This window comes from Schistocerca serialis, chromosome 8 (assembly GCF_023864345.2).
Source record: "Schistocerca serialis cubense isolate TAMUIC-IGC-003099 chromosome 8, iqSchSeri2.2, whole genome shotgun sequence".
In the NCBI taxonomy this organism is placed as follows: Eukaryota; Metazoa; Arthropoda; class Insecta; order Orthoptera; family Acrididae; genus Schistocerca; species Schistocerca serialis.
The window spans coordinates 92,264,006-92,287,745 of record NC_064645.1 but is presented as its reverse complement, the minus strand read 5'-3'; the positions used below and the strand labels follow the sequence as shown (position 1 = coordinate 92,287,745).

The window sequence follows — 23,740 nt, the reverse complement described above, 5'->3', positions numbered from 1 at the left end:
GGAATCAATATTCAGAATCTTGATGTATACTAGCTCTGCCATTCAATATGCTGTGAATGACCATCTTCGTTGGTGAGCGTATGTTTGTGGATTTTTCGAGAATGTGTGGCACATCTTTACAAAGTTCAGAGAACTATTCAGAGGATGTTGTCACTACTAATTTCAGTACATGTTGTACTTATGTAAGCAATATCTGTGATGTATCACAACTATCCAACGTTGCTAAGGAAATACATGTGCAGTTTTTAGATCACTCACTGTTGTTATAAAGGTAGGTTATCAAGGTTTCAGTGAGTCTGAACGCGGTGTTATAGTCGACACGTGAGTGATGGGACACTGCATCTCCGAGGTAGCGATGAAGTGGAGATTTTCCCGTACGGCCATTTCACGAGTGTACCGTGAATATCAGGAATCCGGTGAAACATCAAGTCTCCGACATCGCTACTGCCGAAAAAAGATCCTGCAGGAACGGGACCAACAACGGAAGACAATGTTCAACACGAGAGATGTGCAATACTTCCGCAAATTGCTGCAGATTTCAGTCCTGGGCCAGTAACAAGTGTTAGCGTGCAAACCATTCAATAAAACATCATCAAAATGGGCTTTTGGAGCCAAAGGCTCATTCGTGTACCCTTGATGAATGCGTGACACAAAGCTTTACGCCTCGTCTGGGCCTGTCAACATCGGACTTTTGATGACTGGAAACATGTTGCCTCGTTGGACGAGTCTCGTTTCAAATTGTATTGAGCGGATGGATGTGTACAGTGTGGAGACAATTTCATGAATCCGTGGACCCTGAATGTCAGCAGGGAACTTTTCAAGCTGTGGATGGTCAATAATGGCGTATTTGGGGCGAAATGGGACCTTTGATACGTCTAGATACGACTATGACAGCTGACACGTACGTAAGCATCCTGTCTGATCACCTACATCCATTCATGTCCATTATACATTTATGTGGGCAATTTCAGCAGGACAATATGATACCCCACACGTCCAGAACTGCTACAGAGTGGCTCCAGGAACACTCTTCTGACTTTACACACTTCCGCTGGCCACGAAACTCCCCAGACATGAAACATCATTGTTCATGTCTGGGATGCCTTGCCACATTGCTGTTCATACGAGATTTCCTCCTCTTCGTACTCTTACGGATTTGTGGACAGCGCTGCAGGATTCATGGTGTCAGTTCCCACCTACACTACCTCAGACGTTAGTCGAGGCCATGCTATGTCGTGCTGCGGCACTTTTGCGTGCTCGTGGGGGCCCTACAGTGTATAAAGAAAATGTGTATAAGGTTCATTCACTCAACACAAGTACACTGAGCCTGAGACTGGCAGCTTTATATAATTCCACAAGCGCGGAATAAGAATGACCTAGCTCACAGATGCAGCTATGAATGCTCCCCATAATTTAATTGCCGTGCAGCATGATGAACGCCAATCTCACGCACGCTCTCTCTAGAAGATGAGGGCATGTTGCTACAACTGCAACACTGGTCCCTTGATGTCTCAAAACTCAGAAGTCCCTGTGGTCATCACCAGGTCTCAGCCGAAGTCGATGTCACGTCCACAGCGCTCCCACCCACAGTCAAAGCTGTCTCCACCACATCTCAAACTAGAGTGCCACTTTTTTACGCCCTTCTTTCCTTTTCCAGCAAACACTGCCAGTCACCAACAGCGAAAACGCCTAACACAGCGACCCAATAGCGAGGTTTCCCTCCAACAAAGAGTTCCGTCAAGATGGTGTGTCACGATCGTACATCAATCGTACAACAAAACTCTTCCCCATTACTAAGAAGCGTCATTCCAGCTCTGTACTGGTGACGCCACATTCTAATATATCAGCTGTGCGTTTCTGTACCAGTGGCACTAGTCTCTGGCACAGAGGGCCTCTGAAATTAGAAATCACTGCTCGCAAGGCTAGCACATTATTTTCTGCAACCTGTATTTTCTAAAGCTGCCAGTGGCTTTCTACATAGGTGGTCCGCAGAACGTGAGGAAGTGGCCCCCAGCTGCAGCTCATGGGGCCTCTCTGCCCCTGGGTTGTAAAGCTGGACAATGGTGTGGTACCCGCTGGGATGTCTCAGCTGTCCCAGTTCCATGAAGTCTGTCTTACCCCTCTGGCCGCTGCTCCCAGCAAGGTGCCATTTTCCATAGAATTCTCTGTTGCCTCATCTCAGCTCCAGTGCATTGTATCTTCTCATGCATGCGTAAAGCGTTCAGAAACCAGTGAATCCATCATCGTGTTAAAGAAGGGAAATGAAGCTACACACAGCACTGTACTATCAGTCACTGCGGTCCACGATCTTTAATATAACATTATCAGTGCTATCGTGGCCGTTAATTAGACAACCAATCTCAAATTAAATGAATAAGGCATGCAAAATTGTCTGCCTCATTTTAGTGGTGCTGGTTCTGCAAGTCTGAACTGGCACCTCTTTCCATAAACCGGATATTAATCAATCAAGCATATTGTGCCCCATTAATTCAACAACAAAAAAACATCAGAATGCGGCTATACAGTGAACAAGTACATAGGCGCACAGTTTATGGTTATGTACCAACAGACTTCCTGTCATCAGAGTGTGTATGTTTCCTCACCTCTCCAAGGATCTGGAACACTGACATGTCATAGCTGCTTCTGTGTGAACAAGGTTGAAGTGTGACACCGCAGTGCATCTTATTAATACATTAAATGTGTTTACATTTGTGTGCATGGACAACAATGGAATGACGACAATGAAAATTTGTGCCAAACCAGGACTCAAACCTGCTTGCCCATTTTTTGCCAGCAGTCATCTTACCGTTAGCCTATCCAAGCATGGCTGATGGCCAGGCCCATGCTTCCATGCATGTCCCCCAGAGACGTGAGCAGCTGTCTTCTGCGGGGGGGGGGGGGGGGGGTCAAATCCAATAGGTTAACTTCCTGCCATATTTTTGACCAATCAGAGCAGAGGACGCAACACTGGTTAAAGTATGGATATGATGTTGATTCTACTGCTTTTACAGAGAGAAAACTGACAGGACATATAGTCTGTTGGCACAGGTTAATGGAACACTTCAGTCTCAGAGGAAGTAATAAATTTTTTTACTGGAGTTCTTATTTGACAAGTGTGTCTCCCTTGATGCTGATAACACACTTCACTCTGCAGGAAGTAATCAATTCACTGCAATCATATGTTCAGTACATGCATGCATTCCTATTCAGAATGTGGTGTTAATAATTTAATGTACTGCCTCAGTGTGGATGATGTGTTTATTTTGCTAGAATGCGTTGATCCATAGCAATATTTATGAGCAAGCAGCAGCTACAGTGGTAGTGAACTCAACAGATTATTTGTTCCTTCCACTGCTGCAAATACGTCAGTAGTGCATGCATGCATTGTTATTATTCAGATCATTTTGTTGAGTGTTTGCACTTTACTATGCTGCCTGAGGCGAATGCATACACTAAGTTGAAATGTATCAGAGTGCATCTACCTCTTTAACGAATGCACTGTGCAGTGGATATATGTTTTATACTCTATGCCACCTCAGGGTGGACTGATGTGCTATAGAACCGTCTTGTTCACAAGATTTCCTTCTACATGTAGGAAACTTTTCCTGGGAATTGTTAATGCATCCCAGTGTTGAATGAGAATCCTAATCTCATTGTTGTTATTAAATGTCGACGAATCAAAAAGTTTGTGGAAGAAATATTCCTGGTGGATGATTTACTCATTGTACTAAACTGGAGCTGTTATATCGAGTGATGTCATTGTGTTATTACAATTTAAGGAAGTTATAATTCTCCTGTATTATCGTATTGTGCTTCAGCTGCAAAGTGATGCTCTGAAAACTGTGTGCATCTGTTTTATACCTCCCAGCCATGCTACTGCTGCTCCAAGTGGAGACATATTGTGGTCCGATGGACATCCTCCTATTAAACTGTACTGTGAAGGTTGTAAAAGAGAACAAATAATATAAATGATTTATATGTGTTCTTTTTCTTTCATATAAAAATTTGCAGTCATTCTAGCTTAGCCAGTTGGTAATGGGCCACACTATTTATGTATGCACCTAGTGAGTAAGCTACAGTTACAGCACATCTTTACCTATGATGGATAGTGTTCACGTCATAATACTTGTATGGGAGTCAGCAGCAGAGATGCACTTTGCCTGCAGCAGCCCATGCTGGTATCTGTTCACCACTTGTTTCTCCATGCACTGACTTGCTGGGGTGAGGCAGGCACAGCCATGCTACTGCTGTTGGAATGGAGTTAGTCATTACTGCAGTAGCATCTGCGGCGTGGTACAGACAGAGCAGAGACATGGCTTCCCCCAGTTGAGTGCAGTGCTTGCATGAATCACGGAAGATTTTAATTTTTGTCTGTTTTAAATAAGGTGCATTGGTCTCCTATCCCAGTATGACAAATTGTTGACAGTGTAGAAACATTCCTGCCATTCAAATGGCTCAAATGGCTCTGAGCACTATGGGACTCAACTTCAGAGGTCATCAGTCCCCTAGAACTTAGAACTACTTAAACCTAACTAACCTAAGGACATCACACACATCCATGCCCGAGGCAGGATTCGAACCTGCGACCATAGCAGTCTCGTGGTTCCAGACTATAGCGCCTAGAACCGCACAGCCACTCCGACTGGCGTTCCTGCCATTACTTACTATAATCTTATAGTCTCAGACTCCTTTAAAGTATCCATTGTTTTTAATATAGAATAAGACCCTCGCAGGGAAAAAGAAGCAAGAGCATATTGGGTGCAGTGTGGTAATTGTCAAACTATTGAGAGGTCAATGTAAATTGTTCAAATAATGTACTGTCGTGATAGCTGCCGAACATCTACAGTCCTGTATTTAAATGTGTTCTTGAGATGTCTGTTGCCGAGATTTTATGGTGTTGATCGATCGATGTACAAAATACGAATGCTAAGTCCGTCTCATGATGTTGCGTACCCCAAAGAGTGATTTTGGGGGGGGGGGGGGGGGGAGACTGCTGGTGGAGGAGGGCAATTCCACCAATAGGATCATGCTGAAGGAGTGGGGGAGGAGAGGTGGGTATTTTGGGTCATAATTTATGATAATGTATTAGGTTAAAAGCATTTGATCATAAATTAGAATTCATAAACGTAACTAAGAACACAACGGGGAGGCTAGTTTACATTAGACTCAAAGTGACTGGCAGGCATTTTCTTTACGTATAATATCACATCCAAGGGAGGGGTTTGCTTACATTAGGATAAATAAGCGAAATGCATTTGGTCATTAAATTGGTTCTAAATAAACGTTACTAAGAGCACAAGTTAAAAGTTTTGTTTACATTAGGGTCATGAATTATATTGTTTATTTACATTAGGGCGCTAGGCCTAGTGGCCAGTTTGTTTACATAAGGAGAACAATGCCCCTATTACGCCACAAACCGTTCTGCCCACAACTGACGTCTCTTCACAGAATATAAGAGTTGGAAGCTGGCCCACGCTAATAGGTAGGATAGGAACGAACTGTGGCATATCAGAAGACAGAGTACAATGCTGGAGAGAGCTCGAGTGTTTCAAAGTACACTGCTCCATACACACTGTTGAATGTAGACTTCTGCAGTAGATGACCCCTACCTGTTCTCATGCTGACTCAACAATGTCGTCAAGCACAAATACAGTGAGCGTGGGAACATAGAAATTGGTCTGTGTATAAATGGAAACATGTCACCTAGTCCATTGGATCACTTTTTTTTATTACAAAGGTTAGTGGCTGTGTGTAGATACACCGTCCTCCAGGTGAAAGTTTTCTCGAAACATGCACCACGTCACAGATACATGACATTTTGGGCAGTATTACACTGTGGCGGATATTCATTTGGGCTTCCTTGAGACATGCCCAGTAATCAAAGGCACGATGAGAACAGTGGAGTGTGAACATTATTGCAGACCACTTGCATCCCTTCATGCTTGATGTCTTTCTCAACTGGATAGCATGTTCCAGAACAATAACTGTATTAACAATATTTTCACAAGTCGCCAATCACCTGAAAGTCTCTCGGCATTTCAGAAAAAAATTATTACTTCGGCACCTCCGTGCACATGGCAGCCTCCTACAGTTGTTATCTGCTAGAGCTGTGTTTCTCAAAATTTTCTGGTTCCCGGCGCCCTTAACGTATCCGACCCTTTCCGCCATTTCTTGTTCCATGTTAATTTTCACATGGTGATAATTGCATGGTATGTACCTAGTAAAGGATTGTGAACGTAACTTAATTGATTTTTATTCATCCTTTCTGTATCCATTGCTGTTACTGAGAATGTCCAATACTGACACAGCTTTGCAGTATCCAGATACTGAGAATGCATGTGTGTTGTCTACGGGGCGACCATGATGGACTGCATTGAAATGTTTCTAAAAGTCAAGAAGTACGGCATCAACCTGACCATGCAGCTCTATGTATCTCATGAACAAATGGTGAAAACTGGGTTTTACGCAATCAGTATATGTGAAAACCATGTTGATTGCTGTATTTGTTTGATCTACTGAAAATCCTGAATACGCGAGCATAACATATTGTACATTACACAATTGTGCAAAAAATAAAAATATTGATTTCAGTTAGAACGGCTTACTGGTCTGATCATCAGTTTTGCAATTGTTGATATAGATATTGCGGTAGGGCAGTTGTGCAATGAACCAGAACTCTACCTGGGCATGAGGCTACAAATAGCAGCCGTCTGCCTTGAGCTTCGAAATCATCCAAATGGCGGAATTACACAACTCAGCAAATTCCAATATGCATAAAGTATTCTCCCATAAGAAGAATAATACATATAGTAATGAAATCATGTTCACCTCCTTCGCCAATTCAGAAGCATCTTTCATCCTAACCTAGATTTAGGGCTATCCTACAGATCAGTACGTCAACACAACCTAAATTCCAAAAATTTATGCAGGATGAAAAGTATTTAAACGGACAAGCTCTGGGAGGTTGTAGAGGACATCAAAACAAATATTTTTCCCTAATGTCATTATTTCCTGTAAGTATTATTTAAACCGGTGGAGGCCGTATTACGCTCTTCAATTGTTAGAGGCGGTATTACGATCTTCAGTTGTTAGAGGGCGTATTAGGCACTTCAGTTGTAGGCAACTGCTGTCCACCTGTGTAGTAGTGCATTGTCTCTGTTTACTAATGGAGCGATACACCTGGAGTGAGTACAATGATATGGTTGGTACGTACTACGTAGCGCACCACAACGGACGAGCTGCACAGTGGGTTTATCAACAACAATATCCTAATCGCCGTATCTCGTGGTCGTGCGGTAGCGTTCTCGCTTCCCACGCCCGGGTTCCCGGGTTCGATTCCCGGCGGGGTCAGGGATTTTCTCTGCCTCGTGATGGCTGGGTGTTGTGTGCTGTCCTTAGGTTAGTTAGGTTTAAGTAGTTCTAAGTTCTAGGGGACTTATGACCACAGCAGTTGAGTCCCATAGTGCTCAGAGCCATTTGAACCATTTTTTAATCGCCGTATCCCGCATCATACGACCTTTGCTGCTGTGTACCACTGTCTGTGTGAGACCGGGTCATTTAGCAGATTACCTGGACAGGGACGCCGTCGCACAGTAGGAACGCAGCAATTTGAGGAAACTGTCTTGCAGCATGTGGAGCGGGATCCTTCAATCAGCACTCGTGCAATTGCACGTAACATGGGGACGAATCAGACGAATGTAAGAACAGTCCTTCGAGAGCCATTGTTACGTCCATTTCACTTGCAGCGTTTCCACAACGTGGAACCAGTTGATTATCCACCCAGAGCACAGTTTTCGCAATGGTACCTGGAACAGTGTGAAATGCATCCTACATTTCCATCATCTATGTTGTTTACCAATGAAGCAACGTTCGGGCGTGATGGAGTCTTCAACATGCACAATTGGCATGTTTGGAGTGAGGATAACCCACATGCCACAGTTACTAGCGCTCATCAAGTGCGGTCCTTCGTTAATGTGTGGGTCGGTGTTGTTAGGGTCTGTTTAATTGGGCCGTATCTGCTACCGAGGCCATTAAATGGCAGGCACTATTACAATATTCTCGCCACAGCATTGCCAGAATTGCTGGAAGGCGTCCCGCTCCCTACAAGACAACTGGACCGACGGCTCCCAGAAACGTGAATTGGCAGAGGTGGTCCTGTACCATAGCCTGCTCGATCCCCAGAAATGTCTCCTCTGGACTTTTTTGTGCGGGGAGAGATGAGCAACCTTGTTTACGCAACTCCTGTTGCATGAGAAGAGGATCTGGTTGCCCAGATAGTAGCAGCAACAGGAACAATTCAGGATACTCCTGGGGTCTTTGCCCGTGTCAGACAGAACATGATCCAACGATGTAACCTTTGTTTACGTGTGAATGGAGGCATTTTTGAAAATCTACTTTTTAATTGAAATTGGGTTGTGTTAATGTGTTGCCTCTTGGTCATTAAAAAAATGGAAAAGTGTTTGTTGGTTTAATTAATTTGCCGACAGAGAAATCTTGCTCTGTGTTGTGTACATACGAGTAGTTCAGCGTAGTCAGCGCGTGCACAACTTTCCCACTAGAGCGCGCCCCGCTAAACACAACAGCGCAGGCGCAGTGCTAGTCCATCTCCACACTATGAGATGGCGCTGTCTTAGAGACGGACCAAATTCTGCTTCCGCCGATCTGCATATTAATATGTAACGCAGCCAATAAGATTGCTGCTAACGTAGAACCTTTTCTCCTCGCAGATCACATTCGCGCAGTGATACATGAACGCACGAGGTATTATAACGAGTGTACAGACCTCCGATTAGTCAGTCTGCATTAGTCTGTACCAGCCTGCATTAGTCTGCATCAGTCTGCATTAGTCTGTAGCAGTCTATAGTCAAGTTTCAGTTTGCCCCTAATAAAATTTTCATATTCCTGTACATAACCATGAAGATAAATGAATAGACACTTTGTCAAGTATCAGAGATATGTGAGAATAAGATTAATGTACCAAGACCAAACAGCATCCAGAATCAAGTTACGTAATGTCTATGCTTTTTATTATTTTGATAAATGAGTGTGAAAATTAATCAAGTTCTGTTTAAAGTTGGTCACCGTCAGTCTGCTACTCTAAGTGTGCAAGTGGCATTTCTATCGTCTGGCCCAACGGCAGAAGATAAACACTCCACGATAAGACCACGAGACATATTGCTGACACTCGCCTACTTCGTTAGAGCGACAAGTCAAATAATCTGATGATGTGTGTACCGAAGGTCTTACAGTACGCACGCCACACTCTGTCAGTTTAAATACTCCTCATAGGAAAAAATGACATTGGGGAAAAATATTGGTTTTGATGTCCCCTACAACCTCCTAGAGTTTGTAGGTTTAAATACTTTTCACCCTGTATAAAAGCAAAACAGATCCTACCACCATTCTCTCGTCAAAGGCCTCTGCACTATTGCGCTATGGGAAAGCCCATATCCGGGCCCAGTAGGGTGAACAAACAGCACTCTTTTGTGCTCACTGCGTCACTGCTGCAGCGGCTGTTGTTTTCTTTCGGCAGAGACGGTGCGCGAGCTGTTGATCCACGTGCCGGCGACAGTGAAGTCGGACCCGCCGGCGGGCAGCAGCCTGGTGGGCGAGCTGGGGAACGAGTCGGGCATGACGCCGCTCCACCTGGCCGCCTACTCGGGCAACGAGAACGTGGTGCGCCTGCTGCTCAACTCGGCAGGAGTCCAGGTCGACGCCGCCACCACCGAGAACGTGAGTTCACCCGCCGCTCCTCCAGTCTGGACTACAGTTCAATTCTTTTATCTTGGCGGTTCGCGCATGCCCGCCCAGAAGCGGGAGATTGCTGCGTTGCCAGTTGCACGTGTCAAGCAAACTTATGTTTAGGGGGGAGCGTGCAGTTTATGAAGTAAAGCCACCACGGCCACATTAAGCCTTTCGCTGCCCCAAAGACATGCTCCCCGCTTTCCGCGCTGTGCGCGATTTTGTCATCACTGCACTGCTCGCCTGTGCAGACACATGGTGTTCCGACTGCTTTGACACACTTATCATTCGATTTCACAGAAACTATTTGGCCCAAAAATTAGATTTTTACACATCTTCTTGATTGATACTTTCCCCCCATAAATGACTTAATTTTGTTTCAATGTTCAACGCAGTTATTGTGCAGCATTAAATGTAGTAAACCACTGCACGAAATTTTGAAGAGTTTACAGAGGTAAAAGTCTATAGCGTATACTTTCCATATGGTTGATTTCAGTTGCCACTAGAAATTTCAAAAAATTACATTCAAACGAATAAAATTCATGAAGTAAGACACTTCGATATTGTTTTTAAATAACGAAAATATTAAGCATTAAATAAGGTTTGAACTCAGAACCTTTCACTTAGCAGTCAAACACTTTAACCATTACACTAACGCAGCTCATCATTGAGTATACTTCCTGGAGGACTTTAAACTGAGACGCAAAATACCGGCAAACACTATTGGTATGACTATGAATTACTCACGTTTTGTCGAAGTACAATAGGAAATAAACAATTACAGCTGTTCTTTATCGCAAAAAAGCGGTTAGTGAGAATGATACAAACGCCTTTCCGTGCTATCGCCTGAATTAGGAGGCTTATTGCTTGTTTGGTTTAACTAATTAATAGAATATGAAGCAATTGGTATACAGAATGCTTTTTCCAAACTTTCTATAAAATAAATACTGCTATCTAGACATTGCTTTTGTTCAGTTATTTTATTTATGACTGAACGTTTCTACAACTGAAGACACTCGTCCGTGCTCTGTACTGTAGTCGAGCTCTGGCAACGTCGTTCTCTGCTCATTGGCTGACTGTGTTTTGTGACGTCAGATGCGCAGAACGAACCTAAACTCGGCCACTGTCATAAATGACGCGCACTTTAGTGCCGGCACCGCCCGTCTCAACAACGGGGAGGCCTTCACGATGTCATCTGCACGGCTGGCACTCCCGCCTCTGCCTGTAACCAACGCAGGATTTTTTTTTTTCAATGTTTGCAAAACACACTGTTTCATCCAGAAACCCCATTGCCTTCCTACTAGTGTACTTTCCGAAGTACGAAATTTTTTCTGTGTAATTCAACTAGCTAATACCATGTTGTTGAATGAAACTGAGTTATAATTCAGCCTCCATGGACCATTCCAAAGTTAAACGTCAAACAACTGTCCACGAATGAAATTTTATTCACAGGTGGCTCAGATTGTTCACCATATGCCACTGTACGAGTTGCGTTCAGAATATAAAAGCACTCCATCTTCAGGCCACAAGTGGCCCATCGGGACCATCCGACCGCCGTGTCATCCTCAGTTGAGGATGCGGATAGGAGGGGCGTGGGGTCAGCACACCGCTCTCCCGATTGTCATGATGGTTTTCTTTGACTGGAGCCGCTACTATTCGGTCGAGTAGCTCCTCAATTGGCATCACGAGGCTGAGTGCACCCCGAAAAACGGCAACAGCGCATGTCGGCTGGATGGTCACCCATCCAAGTGCCGGCCACGCCCGACAGCGCTTAACTTCGGTGACCTAACGGGAACCGGTGTATCCACTGCGGCAAGGCCGTTGCCTTCAGAATATAACGGCAATCTTTTTTTATCTGGAAACAGTTTCATTTATTCGTCCACATCAATACAACCCTACCAAAATAGTCTCCATACGCTTATACCAGCACTCTCTCCAATACCAGAAAGGCTTCTGGAGGTCTAGCTTTGAGATGTTTTTTTTGCTTTCTCAACGACGTGTTTTCAATCTCAGCTAGGCATGTAAAAAGACGACCCTGAAAGGTTGTCCTTATTTTTACGACCTGTAAAAAGTCGCATAGACCGTTTTTGGCGAATATGAAGGATGGGACATCGTGATCATACTGTTTTTGGCCAAAAATTCACTAATAATCAATGAGGAGTGAGCAGGTGCAATATCGTTGAGCATAAACCATAGATTGTTTTGCCACAAATTCGGGCGTGTCTCATTTCTTTTTTTTTTCGGGTTGCTTCACGCAAGCCGTGTTGAACATGTAAACAGTACTGCTTATTGATCACATGATCTTGCGGCAACAACTCATGGTGGACTACGCCATTAAAATCAAAGAACATAATCAGCATAACTTAGACCATCGCACTTGCCAAGTTTTTTCAGACTTGACAACGTTCAGCGACTCATGCGCAACTTTCATTCCTTACTGTTTTTGTTCGAAATTCAACAGTTTTTAACATATTTTTCTGTCGCAGTTTAATTGCCTTCATGGCATGATCCAATTGATATGCCAACATCATCAGCGACTTCTCTTATTGTGGTCTGACGATCGTTCACACTCATTTCTTAAACCTTTTCCAGGGTTTCATCCAGTCAACGTCAACGTTTTCACGATCTTATTCTAAATGCTTGTTTTATTCTTAGTAGACTCAACGAAAGCAAGATTCAAATTCTCAAAACTTTTCTACACTTCGTATCGCTCTTATAGCGAGATTTCATACTAGTTCTCTGATACACTTTTAAAAAATTACGAGGATTGGAACTTAAATAGTGGCAACTATTTATTCACAACCGATACAAAAGAGTTGCATGTTTTCAGCTGTTACTGTCCTTCAAGCAGTCACCAGCGTTGTGTAGAACCCTTTGCCAGCGATGCGGAAGGCGCAGTAAACCGTTAGCAGAGCCTGCTCTGTTGATGGTGTGAATGGAGTGGTCTACTGCATACCACTCCATTCGCACCATCAACAGAAGAGGCTTTGCTAACGGTATACTACGCCTTCCACATTGCTGGCAACGGGTTCTACACAACGCTGGTGACTACTCTGAATGACATTAAGAGGTGCAAACACGTAACTCTTTTGTATCGGTTGTGAATAAATAGTTGCCACTATTTAAGTTCCAACCCTTGTAGATAATCGCCGATACTACTACCACACACGTAATGTTTCTGACTTTGCAATTGACTTAATATTAGCTACAGCAGCTACTGCACAGTACATGTTTAACAACACAACAACGAAAAGATAGCGTAACTGGTCTACTGTTGCTGTTGTTGCTGTTGTGGTCTTCAGTCCAGAGACTGGTTTGATGCAGCTCTCCATGCTACTCTATCCTGTGCAAGCTTCTTCATCTCCCAGTACCTACTGCAACCTTCATCCTTCTGAATCTGTTTAGTATATTCATCTCTTGGTCTCCCTCTACGATTTCTACCCTCCACGCTGCCCTCCAATACTAAATTTGTGATCCCTTGATGTCTCAGAACGTGTCCTACCAACCGATCTCTTCTTCTAGTCAAGTTGTGCCACAAATTCTCCCCAATCCTATTCAATACCTCCTCATTAGTTATGTGATCTACCCATCCAATCTTCTGGTTTAATACAATTGGCGAAATTTTTTTAACACATCCCGTAGTCAGAGAATCATGTACCAAACTGGTTGTTGTGGACAGTATATTCAGTATATTGCAAAGCTGCTTCTACAGTCCTGCTGCCTTACCATCATATAGATGTTGGGTGGTGTGACAAATTTCTGCACTGCAACGTGTTCTCGGCACTCCTGAGAAGTGACGCCGATCGGCTCATGCCGGCACCAGCCAAGGCCGGAACGAGAGCAAACACTGCATGTTGTGAAAGCTTTGAAGCGACCCTTGTATCATTCTTCCTGAAAAATAGTGGCCCGTTCGGATAATGATAATGGGGATGGTAAACTAGACCACAGATAATTAATAATATTGAGATCTGGTGACTGTGGCAGCCAGGGCAGATGCGACAGTCCATCCTCGTGCTCACAAAACCAATTCTGGCCTATGCGAGCTGTTTCAAACACAGCCACGTCGTCTTATGACACCGCATCATCACTGGAGTTCAAACAGTCTACCATGGGATGGATCACATCAGCCAAAATGGTCACATAGTCCTTGTCGGTAATGCTTCATTGCAGAGTAACCATGGGGCCCACAGAGTATCACGATATGACTGACCAAATCGTCACAGAACGTCCGCTATATTTTTTGGGACGTGAACTCGGCCAAAGTTGGAAACAGAATGAAACAAGACTGACCCGAGAAAATTACGTTCTTCCATTACTCCATGGTCCAGATTTTATGGCATCGGCAGCACGTTTTCCTGTTACATCACTGATGAGTGATTTTGGAATTTCATTTCGCCCTATAGGTCCCTTCTTCTTGAGTTCCATTTCATATCGTTTAGATGCTGACAGGGTTAGTGAGCACGACATTCAATTCTGCAATGACTTTTGCAGCTGTTGTCCTCTTATTTTTCGTCTCAGTGTTCTGAAATGACTGTCCGTCACAATCAGTCAACACAAAATTTCACCTGCTTTGTGACTTCTTCTTCCGCTTTCCCTGTAAGCGGTGCAGATCTTCGACGCGGTTCCCCTTGAGACACGAGGCTTCGGCTGGGATGGTTACGGAAGCACCCACCATGCCAGCACCAACCATTTGCTCACGTTCGCATTTCTTTGGTCCCACATAATGCAGTCACCACTAGATACGACACTTTTGTGAGGACGACTGACATTTGCAACTCATTGAGAACATTGCAGAGGCGCTGTTAGTTGTCAAATAGACAGTGCAACATGAAGGCTAAGCGCGCCTCTTTATGTATATGCAGGAGTGCATTTCTGGCGGTGTTTCCATTTTTTTTTTTCGTTCAACCGCTGTACATATTGTAGCTTACCTTTACATTAAGTTATGGTTTCCTGTGACTCAGAAACAGATATACAGGGTGGTCCATTGATAGTAACCGGACCAAATATGTCCAAAATAAGCATCAAACGAAAAAACTACAAAGAACGAAACTCGTCTAGCTTGAAGGAGGAAACCAGATGGCGCTATGGTTGGCCCGCTAAATGGCTACTGCTTTTTTAAAAATAGGAACCCCCATTTTTATTACATATTCGTGTAGCACGTAGGGAAATATGAATGTTTTACTTGGACCACTTTTTTTCGCTTTGTAATAGATGGCGCTGTAATAGTCGCAAACGTATAAGTACGTGGTATCGCGCAATATTCCGCCAGTGCGGACGGTATTTGCTTCGTTACACATTACCCGTGTTGAAATGGTCCGTTTACCAATTGCGGTAAAAGTCGATATCATCTTGATGTATGGCTATTGTGATCAAAATGCCCAACGGGCGTGTGCTATGTATGCTGTTCGATATACTGGACGATATCATCCAAGTGTCCGGACCGTTCGCCGGATAGTTACGTTATTTAAGGAAACAGGAAGCGTTCAGTCACATGTGAAACGTCACCCACGACCTGCAACAAATGATGATGCCCAAGTAGGTGTTTTAGCTGCTGTCGCGGCTAATCCGCACATCAGTAGCAGACAAACTGCGCGAGAATCGGGAATCTCAAAAACGTCAGTGTTGTGAATGCTAAATCAACATCGAGTGCACCCGTACCATATTTATATGCACCAGGAATTGCATGGCGATGGCTTTGAACGTCGTGTACAATTCTGCCATTAGGCACAAGAGAAATTACGGGACGATGATAGATTTTTTGCACGCGTTCTATTTAGCGACGAAGCGTCATTCGCCAACAGCGGTAACGTAAACCGGCATAATATGCACTATTGGGCAACGGAAAATGACGATGGCTGCGACAAGTGGAACATCAGCGACCTTGGCGGGTTAATGTATAGTGCGGCATTATGGGAGGAAGGATAATTGGCCCCCATTCTATCGATGGCAATCTAAATGGTGCAATGTATGCTGTTTTCCTACGTAATGTTCTACCAATGTTGCTACAAGATGTTTCACTGCATGACAGAATGGCTATGTACTTCTAACATGATGGATGTCCGGCACATAGCTCGCGTGCGGTTGATGCGGTGTTGAATAGCATATTTCATGGCAGCTGGATTGGTCGTCGAAGCACCATACCGTGGCCCTCACGTTCACCGGATATGACGTCCCCGGATTTCTTTCTGTGCGAAAGTTGAAAGACATTTTCTATCTTGATCCACTGACAACGCCTGACAACATGCGTCAGCGCATTGTCAATGCATGTGCGAACATCACGGAAGGCGAACTATTCGCTGTTGAGAGGAATGTCGTTACATGTATTGCCAAATGCATTGAGGTTGACGGACATCATTTTGAGCATTTATTACATTAATGTGGTATTTACAGGTAATCACGCTGTAACAGCATGCGTTCTCAGAAATGATAAGTTCACAAAGGTACATGTATCACATTGGAACAACCGAAATAAAATGTTCAAACGTACCTACGTTCTCTATTTTAATTTAAAAAATCTACCTGTTACCAACAGTTCGTCTATAATTGTGAGCCATACGTTTGTGATTATTACAGCGCCATCTACCACAAAGCGAAAAAAGTGGTCCAACTAAAATATTCATATTTCTTTACGTACTACACGAATATGTAATAAAAAATGGGGTTCCTATTTTTAAAAAAGCAGTGACATCCGTTTGACCTATGGCAGCGCCATCTAGCGAGCCAACCATAGCGCCACCTGGTTTCGCCCATTAAGCTAGACAAGTTCCGTACTTTGTAGTTTTTTCGTTTGACGCTTATTTCGTGAGATATTTGGCCCAGTCACGATCAATGGACCACCCTGCATAACGAACACGGCATGCTATCTGCACCATAAGTATCCTTAGATAATACCTGTAACCGAAATTTACATCGGAACTGTGGCACTAGAAAGACATATATTCAAGCAAGTAACTGTAGAATATGTCAACTTTGACATTCACTGTTGTTTTAGTGTACTTGCTCTGAGCCTCGTGAGAGGTTTCTTTTACGTTTGTTAATACGTCTCTTTATTGTGGTCTGCAGTCCGAAGACTGGTTTGCTGCAGATCACTAGCTAGTCTATCCGTCTCTGCATACTGTCCAACTTAGCTGGCTTACTACTGTCAAGCTACAATTTTTACCCGTTACGCTTCCTATCATTATTAAAACTGACGATTCCTCGGTGCCCCAACACGTGTACTGTCACCTGATCCATTCTTTTAGTCAAGTTTTGCTATAATTTTTTTTCTCCAAAATTCTATTCAGTACCATCTCATTAGTTAGGTGACCCACCCATCCAACCTGCAGAATTGTCCTGTAGCACCACACTTTGATAGCTTGTACTTTCTAAGTGTCAGAACTGCTTTATTTTTCACGCTTCACTTCCGTACGAGGCTACATTCCAGGCAAATACCCTCAGAACAGGTTTCCTAGCTCTTAAATTTATATTCTATCTTAATCAGCTTATCATTTCCAGAATCGCATTCCATGCTACTGCCAGTCTGCATTTTACATCCTCTCTACTGTGGCTATCGTAACACATTTTGTTGCCTAAATGACGAAACTCGTCAATTACTTCTAGTACAGGGTAATTCAAAAAGAATACCACAACTTTAAAAATGTGTATTTAATGAAAGAAACATAATATAACCTTCTGTTATACATCATTACAAAGAGTATTTAAAAAGGTTTTTTTTTTACTCAAAAACAAGTTCAGAGATGTTCAATATGGCCCCCTCCAGACACTCGAGCAATATCAACCCGATACTCCAACTCGTTCCACACTCTCTGTAGCATATCAGGCGTAACAGTTTGAATAGCTGCTGTTATTTCTCGTTTCAAATCATCAGTGGTGGCTGGGAGAGGTGGCCGAAACACCATATCCTTAACATACCCCCATAAGAAAAAATCGCAGGGGGTAAGCTCAGGGCTTCTTGGAGGCCAGTGATGAAGTGCTCTGTCACGGGCTGCCTGGCGGCCGATCCATCGCCTCGGGTAGTTGACGTTCAGGTTTCATAACTAACCTTTTTCGTAGGACTCTCCATACAGTTGATTGTGGAATTTGCAGCTCTCTGCTAGCTCTGCGAGTCGATTTTCCTGGGCTGCGAACAAATGCTTGCTGGATGCGTGCTACATTTTCATCACTCGTTCTCGGCCGTCCAGAACTTTTCCCTTTGCGCAAACACCCATTCTCTGTAAACTGTTTACCAACGTTTAATACACCACCTATCAGGAGGTTTAACACCATTCTTCGTTCGAAATGTTCGCTGAACAACTGTCGTCGATTCACTTCTGCCGTACTCAATAACACAAAAAGCTTTCTGTTGAGCGGTCGCCATCTTAGCATCAACTGACGTTGACGCCTAGTCAACAGCGCCCCAAGCGAACAAATGTACAACTAAATGAAACTTTATAGCTCCCTTAATTCGCCGGCAGACAGTGCTTGGCTCTGCCTTTTGTCGTTGCAGAGTTTTAAATTCCTAAAGTTGTGGTATTCTTTTTGAATCACCCTGTATATCACTTTATAATCTAATTGTCTCGGCATTGTCTTATTAAATTCTACTACATTCCATTACCCTAGTTTTTGATGTTCGTGCTGCGACCACTTTTTAAGTCACTATCCACTCCCTTCAACTCATCTTCCAAGTCCTTTGCAGAGTCTGACAGAATTTCAGTGCCATCGCCACACCTTGAAGTTCTTATTTCTTCACCCTGAACGGCGAAGACATTGGTGTTACCAGCATAAGCTGCTTTCAGTGAATGATGACATGTTCTCCCTCTCACATGTTGTTGTTGTCCGAAGACTGGTTTGATGCAGCTCTCCTTGCTATTCTATCCTGTGCAAGCCTCATAATCTCCGAGTAACTACTGAAACCTACATCCTTCTGAATCTGCGTACTGTATTCATCTCCTGGTCTCCCTCTACGATTTTTACCCCCCGCACTTAACTTCCAATACTAAATTCGTGATCCTTGATATCTCAGAATGTATCCTATCAACTGGTCATTTCTTATAGTCAGGTTGTGCCACATTTATTTTCTTATCAGTTCTATTCAGACCTTCTCATTAGTTATGAGATCCACCTACCCGATGTTCCCCATTCTTCTGTGGTAACACATTTCAAAAGCTTCTATTCTCTTTTTTGTCTGAACTGTTTATCGTCCGTGTTTCACTGCTACACATGGCTACACACCGTACAGCTATTTTCAAAAAAGATTTCCTATCACTTAAATCTGTGTTCTGTGTTAATAAATTTATCTTCTTCAGAATCGCTTTTCTTGCCATTGACAGTCTCCTCGACCATCAGTTATTTTGCTGCCCAAATAGCAAAACTCACCAACTACTTTAAATGTGTCATTTCATAATCTAATTCCCTCAGTATCACCTCATTTAATTCTACTACATTCAGTTATCTTTGTTTTGTTTTTGTTGATATTCATCTTTATCGTCTTTTCAAGACACCGTCCATTCCGTTCAGCTGCTGTTCCAACTCCTGTACTTCCTCTTACATAATTACAATGTCATCGGCAAACCTCAAAGTTTTTATTTCTTCCCCCCGAAATTAAATTACTACTTCACATTTCTCTTCTGTGTCCTTTGCTGCTTGCTCAATGTAGACATTGAATAACGTCGGGGAGACGCTAAATAGAACTCCGTCTGCTCCCTTCTCAACCACTGCTTCCTTTTTATGCCCCTCGACTCTTATAATTACCGTCTGGTTTCTGCACGTAAAAAGCCTTTCACTCCCTGTATTTTACCCCTACTACCTTCAGAATTTCAGAGAGAGTATTCGAGCCAACATGGTCATAATCTTTATCTAAGTCCACAAATGACATGAACGTAGATTTTCCTTTTCTTAACCTATCTTCTAAGATAAGTCGTAGAAGGAGTGTTGCTTCTTACGTTTCTCTGGAATCCAAACTTATCTTCCCCGAGGTTAGCGTTTATCAGTTTTTCCGTTATTCTGTAAAGAGTTAGTGTTAGTATTTTGCAACTGTGATTTATTAAACCGATAGCTCGGTAATTTTCACATCTGTTAGCATCCGCTTTCCTTGGAATTGGATACCCTCGTAGTCCGAGGGTATTTCGCCTGTCTCCCTGTCACATAAGAACAAAATTTGTCACATTTGTGCGACTTACTCCAGTATCAGTAACATTTTCAAATGACCTTTAAATCTTCTTGTAAATTTCTCCTTTGTCTTCTGACCGTCATCATCCTCTTGCAACCCAAAGTCGATTTATTAATTTTGAAGTAAGTTAATAATTTGAGCGGCTGGTCACATTTTCGCAGCGCTTGGCACGGTGTATTAGTGAGACACAGCAGGGAGAGGTAGCAACGGTAGAACTAATATAAGCAGTCTTCGTAATACCCATCTTTTATTCTTCTTCTTTGTTGTAAGTTGTAGGTTCGTAATCGATTCTCAAATGCAACTTTGTACACTGGTCTACAGGATATTCGACTTCATTTTCTGTTTTTAAATAATAGTATGTACACTGGTGGACTTACTGTTGTTGAATAGATACATTTTCAGTCATTACACTTCACAATACAAATCAACATCAACCACCGTATTAGCACAACACACGAACGAGGGGCGTTTGAAAAGTCCGTGCAAAGTCCGAAAGATGGAACCACCATGTTTAGTTAATAGCATCTTTGGAAAGAACTTACACCAAGTTTCAGCCGTATTGGTCTATTTCTTTGTGTTTGGCTTTCGTGTGAATCGAGGAAGTCGAGTGATTGTCAAAAAATGGACGAAGAAGAATTTCGTGTGGTGATTAAATATTGCTTTATGAAAGGCAAAACGCCTCAGGAGACTAAAGAGAAGCTTGATAAACATTATGGCGACTCTGCACCTTCCATTAAAACAGTTGATAAGTGGTTCCAAAATTTTCGGAGTGTCCATTTGAGCACAAGTGATGCTGAACGTTCTGGACGCCCTGTGGAGGTTACGACTCCAGAAATCATTGGTAAAATCCGTGATATAGTAATGGATGACAGAAGAGTTAAGGTGCGTGAGATTGACAGTGCTGTGGGCATCTCGAGTGAACGAGTACATAATATTTTGCCTAAACATTTGGACATGAGAAAGCTATCTGCAAGATGGGTTCCGCGATTGCTTACGCTTGACCAAAAACGGAATCGTGTGAAAAGTTGCAAGAATGGTTTGCTGCTGTGTAGAAAGAATCCGCAGGACTTTAGCGTCGTTTGTCACTGTGGATGAAACATGGATACATTACTATACTCCTGAGACCAAACAACAATATGAACAATGGGTTACCAAGGGAGAGTCTGCACCAAAAAAGGCGAAGACCATTCCTTCTGCCGGAAAGGTTATGTCGACTGTCTTTTGGGATTCACAAGGGATAATCCTCATCGACTATCTGGAAAAGGGTATAACTATTAGAGGTGCATATTATTCATCGTTATTGGACCGTTTGAAAACCGAGCTGCAAGAAAAACTCCGGCGATTGGCCTGCCTAAAAGCCCTTTTCTATCACGACAATGCACCAGCACACACCTCAGCAGTTGTGGTAGCAAAATTAATGGAAATATGATTCTAACTCGTTTCACATCCCCCCTATTCTCCAGACTTGGCTCCCTCGGACTACTATTTGTTCCGCAATTTGAAGAAATGGCTTGCGGGACAAAGATTTTATCCTAACGAGGAGGTGATTGCAGCAACTAATAGCTATTTTGCAGACTTGGACAGTTACTATTATTCGGAAGGGATCAACGAATTACAACAGCGTTGGACGAAGTGTATAATTCTAAAGGGCGACTATGTCGCAAAATAAAAAAGGTTTACCCCAAACACGTAAGTAGTTTCTGTTTTTGCACGAACTTTTCAAACGCTCCTCGTAAGTTGTACTTCACCCTCGCATTTCAAACTCTTACTACCAAATGCCCACAGATAGAGATATACGAGGGCTGTCCAGAAAGTAAGTTACGATTGATCGCGAAATGAAAATCACAGCGAAAATCAGAAATGTTTCATTTGTAACAGTTAGCTACACCTTTCAGCTACTTCTCTACGTAGTCGCCGTTCTGACTCAGACATTCGTCGTAGCGTTGTACCAACTTTCCAATATCCTCATCATAGAAGGCAGCCGCCAGTGCTTTCCGCCAATTCTCTACGCTGGCCTAAAGCTCGTCGTCTGTGCCAAAATGTTTTCATAGCCAGCGGGTCGTTTGAGCAGAGATGAAACTCAGTGGGAGGCAATTACGGGCTGTATTGTGGGTAACCAAACATTTCCAATTGAAACGATACAGGAACATCTTCATTGTCCCTGCAGAATGAGGCTGAGAATTGTCTTGAAGAAGAAACCACACGACAGTTATGTAATGTTGGTTGCATAGCTTCAGGGGAAAATTCTCACCAGGCCCTCGTACTTGGCGGGAGACACTATTTTCTATAACATCTTTACGCGCTCACTAAGAGCTCAGGAATTAAAAGAGGGACATAATTCTACCTAGAGTCATACTAGAGACACTGCCCAACACATTTTTGCAAAGCTTCATCGGATTTTCATAGTCGTTTCCATTTCGCGACCGATCGTAACTTACTTTCTGGACAGCCCTCGTACCTCTAAGAACACATTTAAGTGCTTGGCAGAGGGTTCATCGAACGACAATCATACTATCTCCCTACCATTCCACTCCCGAACAGCGCGCGGGAAAAACGAACACCTAAACCTTTCTGTTCGAGCTCTGATTTCTCTTATTTTATTTTGATGATCATTCCTACCTATGTAGGTTGGACTCAACAAAATATTTTCGCATTCGGAAGAAAAAGTTGGTGACTGAAATTTCGTAAATACATCTCGCCGCGACGAAAAACGTCTTTGCTTTAATGACTTCCATCCCAACTCGCGTATCATATCTGCCACACTATCTTCCCTACTACGTGATAATACAAAACGAGCTGCCCTTTTTTGCACCCTTTTGATGTCCTCCGTCAATCCCACCTGGTAAGGATCCCACACCGCGCAGCAATATTCTAACAGAGGACGAACGAGTGTAGTGTAAGCTGTCTCTTTAGTGGACTTGCATCTTCTAAGTGCCCTGCCAATGAAACGTAACATTTGGCTCGCCTTCCCCACAATATTGTCTATGTGGTCTTTCCAACTGAAGTTGTTCGTAATTTTTACACACAGGTACTTAGTTGAATTGACAGCCTTGAGAATTGTACTATTTATCGAGTAATCGAATTCCAACGGATTTCTTTTGGAACTCATGTGGATCTCCTCACACTTTTCGTTATTTAGCGTCAACTGCCACCTGCCACACCATACAGCAATCTTTTCTAAATCGCTTTGCAACTGATACTGGTTTTCGGATGACCTTACTAGACGGTAAATTACAGCATCATCTGCGATCAACCTAAGAGAACTGCTCAGATTGTCACCCAGGTCATTTATATAGATCAGGAACAGTAGAGGTCCCAGGACGCTTCCCTGGGGAACACCTGATATCACTTCAGTTTTACTGGATGATTTGCCGTCTATTACTACGAACTGCGACCTTCCTGACAGGAAATCACGAATCCAGGCCCGCAGCTTGATTAGAAGTCGCTTGTGAAGAACGGTGTCAAAAGTTTTCCGGAAATCCAGAAATACGGAATCAATGTGAGATCCCCTGTCGATAGCGGCCATTACTTCGTGTGAATAAAGAGCTAGCTGCGTTGCACAAGAACGATGTTTTCTGAAACCATGCTGATTACGTATCAATAGACCTTTGCCTTCGAGGTGATTCATAATGTTTGAATACAGTATATGCTCCAAACCCCTACTGCAAACCGACGTCAGTGATATAGGTCTGTAGTTCGATGGATTACTCCTACTACCCTTCTTAAACACTGGTGCGATCTGCGCAATTTTCCAATCTGTAGGTACAGATCTATCGGTGAGCGAGCGGTTGTATATGATTGCTAAGTAGGGAGCTATTGTATCAGCGTAATCTGAAAGGAACCTAATCGGTA

General features: G+C 43.2%; 1 protein-coding gene across 1 annotated transcript in view; it reads left to right on the top strand.

Annotated features, from left to right (window-relative positions):
• The window catches only part of LOC126416840 (serine/threonine-protein phosphatase 6 regulatory ankyrin repeat subunit A), a 448,195-nt gene that overhangs the window by 225,421 nt on the left and 199,034 nt on the right, over nucleotides 1-23,740 (top strand). The window contains exon 12 of the mRNA XM_050084723.1: nucleotides 9,533-9,732. Within this exon, the coding sequence (XP_049940680.1) occupies nucleotides 9,533-9,732 (200 nt within the window). The remainder of the gene's footprint in view (nucleotides 1-9,532; nucleotides 9,733-23,740) is intronic.